Raw genomic sequence first — 10,867 nt, forward strand, 5'->3', positions numbered from 1 at the left:
TTAATCTATCCCTCATAACGAAGTCCCTCATCCCTGCAACATCTCTCTGATTATTTGCATTATTTGTCCTCTTCAACCTCTGTAGTATTTAACTGCAGTTGGCTTTTACTGCTTTTGCTGTTCCAACACATTTGTCATACAAACACACTGATGTTTTTTTAAATTTATTATTTATTTCCAATTAAGGGGCAGTTTAGCATGGCCAATCCCTCTAACTTGCACATCTTTGGGTTGTGGGGCTGAAAGCACTCAATTGACATCATTTGGATAGTCAGAGACTTTTTCCCAGGACAGAGGGGTCAATTACTAGGGGGCATAGATTTAAGGTGCGAGGGGCAAGGTTTTGAGGAGAGGCACGGGGCAAGTTTTTTACACAGAGGGTAGTGGGTGCCTGGAACTCGCTACTGGAGGAGGTGGTGGAAGCAGGGACGATAGTGACGTTTAAGGGGCATCTTGACAAATACATGAATAGGATGGGAATAGAAGGTACGGACCCCGGAAGTGTAGAAGATTTTAATTTAGATGGGCAGCATGGTCGGCGCAGGCTTGGAGGGCCGAAGGGCCTGTTCCTTTGCTGTACTTCTCTTTGTTCTTTGTTCTTTGAAACTCACTTAGATATGGGGAGAATGTGCAAATTCCACACAGACAGTGACCCGGGTCTGGGATTGAACCCTGGCCCTCAGCACCGTGAGGCAACAGTGCTAACCAATGCGTCACTGTGCCGCCCAAACACACCGATGGTTAATGTGCTTTAGTGCAGTGATTGGGGTCCATGGAGACTTTTCAAAAAGAAATAAAATTATATGAAAGTAATAATGAGGTGAGCTTAGTGCAAACCAGGAGGCAAGAGTAGAGTGCAGCAAAAACACCACACCAATGATAAAGAAGTAGGTGCACCCATCTCACTGATAACTGTAATTAAATATCTGTTTTCTCAAAAAGATTGTTAAAACAGTGTTTATATGTTGCATCATTATGTTATGAGTATTACAATATAGGTGGGGCTTTGTGGTTACTAATCCATTTGAAAAGGGCACTTCAACCAAAATAGGTTTGCAAAGGTTGTGACTCTCAAACTGAGTACTTATTCTGTGTGAGAGAACAACAGTTAATCAACCATCCTTGTGCCTTAAATGGATTAAACTCGAATCTGCAGTGGACAATTTTTTAAAATTTGTATTGGGGCAGCCTTGGCCTCTACCCCTTTTGGTAATGTGTATTGTTACAACACCCTTGGTTAGTGTATGGTCAATTCCAGCCCCACTTGACTCCGAGTCGCAACACAAGTAAAATTAGATGTCATTTTAAAATACCCGAGGACCTTGGCTGAGCCCAATAAACTGTAGGTCACCGGATTTATAAATTTAATACAAATAACCTTTTGTTACTTAACAATAATATAATGCGGCTCCGTGCGCATTTACCTCCACCGCCGGGAATAACCAGCTCATTCGAGTTCTGGTTAGGTGCACTCTGTGCACCACTTTGAGCTGCATTAGGCTCCGCCCTGCACATCTGGAGGTGAAGTTCGCCCTATGCAGTGCTTCAATATAAGCATATCTCTATGCTTAGTTCCTCCTCCCATTTTTCCTTGTCTGGTCAGGGGGGGGACGTACCTCCTCCAGCAGTCACCCATGCATGTCCCCACTGTTCCCCTCCCCTAGGTCGCCCGGGTTCAGCAGTCTTTCTGCTCGTGAGTGTGCTGGGATCTGGGGGTACGTCGTTGTTTCTTTGCAGAGGAAGCTTTTGCCTTGAATGTATCTCAGTTTGTTTCCTCTTGGTAGCTGGCATCTCTCAGTGAGTTCCCCCCGGGGTCGCTATTCTATTGCCCATGTACATGTCCCTAACCGACAGAGTCCCCTCACCCTGTCTCCACCTTTTGAAGGTGGCGTACATTATTGCGGGAGTGAACCTATGGTTGTTGCAGATGGGGGCCATGGTGGACATTTCGGTTAGACCGAATTGTTGCCTGATTAGGTACCACTTTCGTAGTGTGGCTACTACCACTGGACTCCTCGGGTATTTGGCGGGGGGTTGGGAGTGCAGCTGTGACTAGAGCTCAGAGGGATGTCCCTGTACAGGAACCCTTCTCCATCCTCACGTACTATACTGCCAGTCCCTTGACCCATCCCCGTGCTCTTTCTGAAGTGGCCGCCCAGTGGTAGAACTGTAGCTTCGGGCCAGGCCTCCCACATTTCTCCTCTTGGGCAGTATGTTCATCGTCTGTATCCTCCCTGAGAGGGTGAGTGGGAGTGAGCCCCACCACTGCGGGTTCTTTTTAACTTCCTCTACCAGACTTGTCAGGTTCCATTTATGGGTCCATGTCCAGTCAAAGAACAAAGAGCAATTACAGCACAGGAACAGGCCCTATGGCCCTCCAAGCCTGCGCCAATCCAGATCCTCTATCTAAAACTGTCGCCTATTTTCTAAGGATCTGTATCCCTCTGCTCCCTGCCCATTCATGTATCTGTCTAAATACATCTTAAATGACGCTATCGTGCCCGCCTCTACCACCTCCTCCGGCATTGCGTTCCAGGCACCCACCACCCTCTGCGTAAAGAACTTTCCACGCGTATCTCCCTGAAAATTTTCCCCTCTCACCTTGAACTCGTGACCCCCAGTAATTGAGTTCCCTACTCTGGGGGAAAAAACTTCTTGCTATCCACCCAGTCTATACCTCTCATGATTTTGTAGACCTCAATTCTCCAAGGCATCCACATCCTTTTGGTAATGTGGCGACCAGAACTGTACGCAGTATTCCAAATGTGGCTGAATCAAAGTCTTATACAACTGTAACATGACCTGCCAACTCTTGTACTCGATACCGTTTCCGATGAAGGAAAGCATGCCGCCTTGACCACTCTATCGACCTGCGCAGCCACCTTCAGGGTACAATGGACCTGAACTCCCAGATCTCTCTGTACATCAATTTTCCCCAGGGCTTTTTCATTTACCGTATAGTTCACTCTTGAATTGGATCTTCCAAAATGCATCACCTCGCATTTGCCTGGATTGAACTCCATCTGCCATTTCTCCTCCCAACTCTCCAGTGGTCCCAGCATGGATCCCTGTGGAACACCACTGGTCACAGTTCTCCATTTTGAGAAACTTCCTTCCACGAGTACACTCTGCTGTTGCCCAGCCAGTTCTTTATCCATCTAGCTCGTATCTAGGATCAAGGAAAACCCTAAAGCTTTCTATAGGTATGTCAGGAATAAAAGAATGACTAGGGTCAAAGACATTAGTGGGAAGTTGTGCGTGGAGTCCTGTTGCCAGCCAGTTCTTTATCCATCGAGCTAGTACACCCTGGACCCCATGAGACTTCACTTTCTCCAACAACCAACCATGGGGAACCTTATCAAATGTCTTCCTGAAGTCCATGTATATGACATCTATAGCCCTTCCCTCATCAATGAACTTTGACACTTCCTCAAAGAATTCTATTAAGTTGGTAAAGCAAGGGCAGCACGGTGACGCAGTGGGTTAGCCCTGCTGCCTCACGGCGCCGAGGTCCCAGGTTCGGCTCTGTGTCACTGTCCGTGTGGAGTTTGCACATTCTCCCCATGTTTGCGTGGGTTTCGCCCCCACAACCCAAAGATGTGCAAGGTAGGTGGATTGGCCATGCTAAATTGCCCCTTAATTGGAAAAAATTAATTGGGTACTCTAAATTTATAAAAAATTAAAAAATAAATTTTAACATTTTTTTAAAAGTTGGTAAAGCATGACCGTCCCTGCACAAAACCACGTTGCCTATCACTGATAAGCTCATTTTCTTCCAAATGGGAATAGATCCTATCCCTCAGTATCTTCTCCAGCAGGTTCCCTACCATTGACGTCAGGCTCACCAGTCTATAATTACCTGGATTATCCCTGCTACCCTTCTTAAACAAGGGGACAACATTAGCAATTCTCCAGTCCTCCGGTACCTCACCCTTGTTCAAGGATGCTGCAAAGATATCTGTTAAAGCCCCAGCTATTTCCTCTCTCACTTCCTTCAGTATCCTACATAGTTTTACATAGATAGATTTACATAGAATTTACAGTGCAGAAGGAGGCCATTCGGCCCATCGAGTCTGCACCGGCTCCTGGAAAGAGCACCCTACCCAAGGTTAACACCTCCACCCTATCCCCATAACCCAGTAACCCCACCCAACACTAAGGGCAATTTATCATGGCCAATCCACCTAACCTGCACATCTTTGGACTGTGGGAGGAAACCGGAGCACCCGGAGGAAACCCACGCACACACGGGGAGGATGTGCAGACTCCGCACAGAGAGTGACCCAAGCCGGAATCGAACCTGGGACCCTGGAGCTGTGAAGCGATTGTGCTATCCACAATGCTACCGTGCTGTTGGATCCTGGGATAGATCCCATCCGGACCTGGGGACTTGTCCACCTTAATGCCTTTTAGAATACCCAGCACATCCTATCTCTTTGTGCTGACTTGACCTAGAGTAATCAAACATCTATCCCTAGCCTCAACATCCGTCACGTCCCTCTCCTCGGTGAATACCAATGCAAAGTACTCGTTAAGAATCTTATCCATTTTCTCTGACTCCACGCATAACTTTCCTCCTTTGTCCTTGAGAGGGCCATCCCTTTCCCTAGTTACCCTCTTGCTCCTTATATATGAATAAAAGGCTTTGGGATTTTCCTTAACCCTGTTTGCTAAAGATATTTCATGACCCCTTTCAGCCCTCTTGATTGCTCGTTTCAGATTGGTCCTACATTCTCAATATTCTTCCAAAGCTTTGTCTGTCTTCAGTCGCCTAGACCTTATCTATGCTTCCTTTTTCCTCTTAGCTAGTCTCACAATTTCACCTGTCATCCATGGCTCCCTAATCTTGCTATTTCTATCCCTAATTTTCACAGGGACATGCCAGTCCTGCATTCTAATCAACCTCTCCTTAAAAGCCTCCCACCTATCAAATGTAGATTTACCTTCAAACAGCTGCTCCCAATCCACATTCCCCAGCTCCTGCCAAATTTTGGTATTGTTGGCCTTCCCCCATAGAACAGTACAGCACAGAACAGGCCCTTCGGCCCTCGATTTTGTGCCGAGCAATGATCACCCTACTCAAACCCACGTATCCACCCTATACCCGTAACCCAACTACCCCCCCCCCCCTAACCTTACTTTTTTAGGACACTACGGGCAATTTAGCATGGCCAATCCACCTAACCCGCACATCTTTGGACTGTGGGAGGAAACCGGAGCACCCGGAGGAAACCCACGCACACACGGGGAGGACGTGCAGACTCCACACAGACAGTGACCCAGCCGGGAACCGAACCTGGGATCCTGGAGCTGTGAAGCATTTATGCTAACCACCTGCTACCGTGCTCCCCAGTTTAGCACTCTTCCTTCAGGACCACTCTTGTCTTTGTCCATGAGTATTCTAAAACTTACGGAATTGAGATCACTATTCCCAAAGTAATCCCCGACTTCCCGAGTTGGACTATTTACATACTGCTCTAGAAAACCCTCCTGGGTGCTCCTTACAAATTCTGCTCCATCTAGACCTCTGATACTAAGTGTATCCCAGTCAATGTTGGGAAAATTGAAATCTTCCTTTCACCACCACCCTGTTGCTCCTACATCTTTCCATAATCTGTTTACATATTTGTACCTCTATCTCACGCTCGCTGTTGGGAGGTCTGTAGTACAGCCCCAACAATGTTACCGCACCCTTCCTATTTCTGAGCTCTGCCCATATCACCTCACTGCTCGAGTCCTCCATAGTGCCCTCCTTCAGCACAGCTGTGATATCCTCTCTGACCAGTAATGCAACTCCTCCACCCCCTGGATGATTCCACCCCATTCTGATTGTTGGTTACATACCCATCAATGGCCTGTGATTCCTGATCACAAAAGCCTTATCGACAAGGAGGGCTGTGTCAGCCTCCATGGGGGGGGGCGTTGATCCCAGCCCATCTCCAACCTCACATCAATGTAGTGTGGAGCTTGGTCGGAGATTACGATTGCGGAGTTTTCCGCTCCCACTACCCCTGAAGCACTGATTTCCCCACTGCAAAGAAGTCGATCCTCGAGTAGACCCTATGGACCTGGGAGAAGAAGAAAAATTCCTTCTCCCCTAAAAGCGTGAACCTCCATGGGTTCACTGCCCCCATCTGCTCCTTAAAGACGTTCAACTCCTTTGCCATATTCATTAGTTTCCCCGATTTGGGGCTGGATTTGTCCGTCTGTGCGTCCTGTACGCAGTTAATGCCCCCCCCCCCACCCCCACCCTCATGATGAGTCAGTGTGTATTTATGTCATGGTTTTCTTCATGATTCTGCGTCCCAGTTGGGAGCGTACACATTCACAAGGACCACTGGTGCTCCTTCCTGAGCGCCACTAACCATGACATACCACATCCCCGGATTCATAACCATCTTTGTCGCCATGAATGTTGTCCTCTTGTTCAGTAGTACCCCACCTAGCCCTCGTCCCATAACACAATTGTTAGATCTGTCCCACCCATCTCTTCCTTACTCGCAGTCGGTCCTTCTCCCTCAGGTGTGTCTCCTGGAGGAAGATAACATCGACCCTCAGACTTCTCAGATGGGCGAAGACTCTGGATCTTTTCACCGGACCGTTAAGTCCCCTGACGTTCCAGGTGACTATCCTGATGGGGGAGTTTCTGTCCTCCACCCCCTGTAGGATCAACCATACTGACCTTGTGGATATACCCCTGCACTACAGCGTTTCCCATTGTTTTGCAGTCTACCAAGAAGGCCATTCTGCAACCATGTAGGAGCTGTTGTAGCCAATATTTTACCCAGCCTCCTTCCGCCTGGTTAGAGCCTTCTTGGCTCTGTCCTCCCGCCTTGTCCTCCCCTCCCCATGCTCCTGTGGGCCCACCCTCCTTTTCCCCCACTCTTGTCTTTCCCCTTCCCTACCAGGTACTCCCTCCCTGTCAGGAGCTGTGCCGCACCCTCCCTTCGCCAGTACTTCTCTACATTGGTTTGCTTGTTATTGTGGTGCCCCAACCCCCGCCCCAGGGAGCGATACTTGTCTTCCCCACCTCTGTGTTCTTCTCCCACCTCCTCTTACCGCACCTCTCTGCTCTCACCTCTTCCTTCCTTGTACTTCCTTGTAAGCTAGGTCGAAAGCGAGGCAGTTCTGTCCCACGCAACTATCTTTCATTTTAAATTGAGTTTGTCATCACTGTTGCCATTGTTTCTCTCTTTCCGGCTAATCTCATCGTACAAATCCGTTTGCCTCGGCCGGTGCGGTGAAGTAGAATTCCTTCCCCTGGAAGGTTATACAGAGTTTGGCCAGATGCAGCACCCCAAATTTAATTTTTTTTCAATATAAAGTTAGAGTACGCAATTTATTTTTTCTAATTAAGGGGCAATTTATTGTGGCCAATCCACCTATCTGCACATCTTTGGGTTGAGGCGGCGAAAACCACGCAAACATGGGGAGAATGCGTAAAGCCACACAGACAGTGACCAGAGCCGGGATTGAACCTGGGACCTCGGCGCCGTGAGGCAGCAGTGCTAACCACTGCACCGCCATGCTGCCCATCCCAAATTTAATAATAATAATCTTTATTGGCGTCCCAAGTAGGCTTACATTAACACTGCAATAAAGTTACTGTGAAAATCCCCTAGTCGGCACATTCCAACGCCTGTTCGGGTTCACTGAGGTTGAATTCAAAATGTCCAATTCACCTAACAGCACGTCTTAAATGACTTGTGGGAGGAAAGCGGAGCACTCGGCGGAAACCCACACAGACACGGGGAGAACCTGCAGACTTTGCACACACAGTGACCTAAGCCGGGAGTTGAACCAGGGACCCTGGCACTGTGAAGCAACAATGCTAACCACTCTACTACCATGCCGCCCGTCACCCCACTCTTGGACAAGGCCATCTTGGCTGTATTAAATTCAATGCAGCGCTTGGCCAGGTCTGCCCAATGTCTTGGTAAACTCTGATTGAATGGCCTTTCCACTGACAGGACCGAGTGTACCTTGCTGAGTTCAGGATCTTCTCCTGATCCTGGTATTTGGTGCAGCTTCACTGTTACGGCTCTTGGCTGCTCCCCTGCTTTAGGTTTCAGCCAGAACCTCCCCTTTGGCTGTGGGCTCTGTCTATCTCCAGGACTTTGGGAAAGCCCGCCCCCCCCCGACCAGTTTACCCAGCATCTGGGCCACATATTGTATGGAGTTTCTGCCCTCTGGCAGGTCCACGATACGGAGATACTGGCAGCACGTCCGGTTCGCCTAGTCCTCGACTTTCCCCTTCAGTGACCTTTGCGTCATCACCGACCTTGTCATTTCTGTTTCCAGGCAGGCGATTCGGTCACTCTGATCATTTGCCGCTTTTTCTAAGTCCCTGATTATTACCTCCTGTGCTTCCAGTCAGTGCTCTGTTTTCTCCAACGCCACCTTGTAAGAGGCTAAGGCGTCCGCAACCGCTGTCTCCATCATTTCCAGCTTGATGGAGCTCCTGAGTCATAAGGTCCATCCACTCACTTATTGGTGGATAATCAAGCGGCCCAGCTCGTTCAATTTTGGCTGGCCCCGTCTCACTCCTCGTGTTTGCCATTGTCCCGTTCCTCCTCTTCAGGGCTCTGCCTTCAGGTCCTGCAGTTATTGCTGGACATTTCTTGGTGGTTGCAGCTGTTTGGTGGGCTATTTGCGTGTTAAAAGTGGCATTAAAGACACTATATAAATGCAAGTTGTAATAAAATCTTTAACTCATTGTGGCATTAATAATTACTCAAGTGTCCTCGTCACTGTTAGTGTGATCCACAATGTTTCAGAATGTCATCTTAAACTTTTACCATTGAGAATGCTTGAAATAATAATCAGTTTTTGTTATGAATTCCAGATTGAAGCTTGCAATAAAGAGGCTGAGAAGATAGACTCTCTGATACAATCTGGTAGCCCAGCTTTAATGGCTCATGTTCCTCTGTCAGCACTCACCACTTCACAGGTGCAAGTTTCGTTAAGGGATTCATCTGACTCTGCGAAGACAATCCTCTCCTCAGCTGCACTTTTACTAAGCCTAGTGGTTGCTTTGTCGGGTTTTTTATGATTCAGATAGACATTGCTTGTTTTTATCAGGACAAGTCTGTATTTAACTTGCTGTTGAGCTACAGGTGGAATGAAATGCGTAATGGCTGAACTACAACCCCCTACATAGTAACTATAGAGGAAGAAAAGCCAATAAGCTACACAAAAATGTAACTTCATCTTCTAAATGCAAGTAAAACCCAAAATGTATCTTTACGTAAGCCTTTATATGAAAGGCTTTGTTTATTTTATTTAAGTTAGTTCTAGTGCATTTATTTCTTAAGAACTGTTCAATAGAGTTGGGATCCTGATGTGCAGTAGTTCAGTAGTTCACTAGTCTAGTGTGTAACGACAACTTGATGTTAAATGTAGAATTGATTGAATTTGACGTCTTTTCTTAAGAATTTTACATTTGCCATTTCAATCAATATTGCATCAGTTTAGGTTTATTTTCGTGAGCTCTGTAAAGCACAGTTAAACCTCAGAAAAAATAATTTTGTAATTATGTAATTTTGTAATCTAGCACACAGAATGGGTCTTTCAGCCCACCTTATATGCATCAGTGTTTAAACTCCACACAAACCTAATAATTAATAACTATTTTCCTGGAAACATTTATTTTAACCTCCTTTACACTTCTAATGCTGACCTAAGTTTGTTTATCCTCCTTGTCATAAATTTATCCTCTTTCACCATTTTGCCTTCAAACTCTTTCAAAATTTTAACACATCGGTTAGATCTCTCTAAGCCTTCTCTGCTGCAGTGAACATTCCCCTATTTTTAATCTTCTCATCATATCTCTGAGACACCCTGCTTTCTCCAGTGTGAAAATTAGTTTGCTACTATTCTCTGCTTGCTGTCCTTCAACCATCTCTCCATCATTGTCACCTAGCTTACCCCTAATTCTAGGGGCCTTATTCTTTGCAAAATGTTTCTTGGAACTTGACCAAATGTTTTCACAAAATTCCAAATTCTCTTCCAGTACCTCACTTTTGCCTATAGGCTTAATTTTTTGGAAGAACTTGATTATGCAATTGAAGCTTGATCTAACCTTATCAAATCCATTGTGACTATGCTTGATTAGCACATAGGTTTTCAACACTATCCCTATTTAGGATCTCTGACAGTTTTCCTGATACTGATGTGAGGCTAAATGAGCTATATCTATGTTCATCGACCCTGAGTCCTTGGGCACAATTACAATTCCCAGAGAAACTCTTACCTCTCCTATTTCAGCACTAAATGCCCTTTATTTTCTGAGTTAACCTATTATCTAGGTTAGGATAATTGTAAATATTAACTCTTATGAATCTGTGTAATGCGGTTTATTCCTTAATTTTTATACATTGAAGGTTCCTGCATCCGCATCTTAGGTATTCTGTTCTTTGCCCTCAACTAGCAATATAGAGACCAAACACTTAGTATCTGTGATGATACTCTTTGCCCCTCAGGAGCTCCATTGCTTTGTTGACAATTCTCCTCTTTTTCTTCTTCCAAATGTTATCGCTGCAACTCCCTCTTTCGAATACTAGTCATCTTTGTGTGCTAGCCATGACTCAGTTGGTAGCACCACACCTACCGTTGAATGTCCAGGTTCAATGTTCAAGCCCCACTTCAATACTCAAGCACAAAAATCAAAGCTGACAATCCAGTCCAGTGCTGAGGGTTGGAGGTGTGGTCTTTTGGATGAGACATTGAACCAAGATCCCATCGACCTGCTTGAGTGGATATAAAAAATTGCATGGTACTATTTCAAAGAGTGGGGAAGTTACCCTCCACCTCCCTCCATGTCCCAACCAATGTTTATCCCTCAATCAACATCACAAAAACCAGACTT

The 10,867-nt window shown here is 46.3% G+C and overlaps 1 protein-coding gene across 1 annotated transcript in view; it reads left to right on the forward strand.

The window, feature by feature from the left end:
- Nucleotides 1-10,528, forward strand: part of reck (reversion-inducing-cysteine-rich protein with kazal motifs) — a 317,351-nt gene extending 306,823 nt beyond the window's left edge. Inside the window, 1 exon segment of the mRNA XM_038809800.1 lies at nt 8,846-10,528. Within this exon segment, the coding sequence (XP_038665728.1) occupies nt 8,846-9,052 (207 nt within the window). The 3' untranslated portion in view covers nt 9,053-10,528.
- The last annotated feature ends 339 nt before the right edge of the window (nt 10,529-10,867 follow it).

The sequence above is a fragment of the Scyliorhinus canicula genome, chromosome 10 (assembly GCF_902713615.1).
Source record: "Scyliorhinus canicula chromosome 10, sScyCan1.1, whole genome shotgun sequence".
NCBI lineage: Eukaryota > Metazoa > Chordata > Chondrichthyes > Carcharhiniformes > Scyliorhinidae > Scyliorhinus > Scyliorhinus canicula.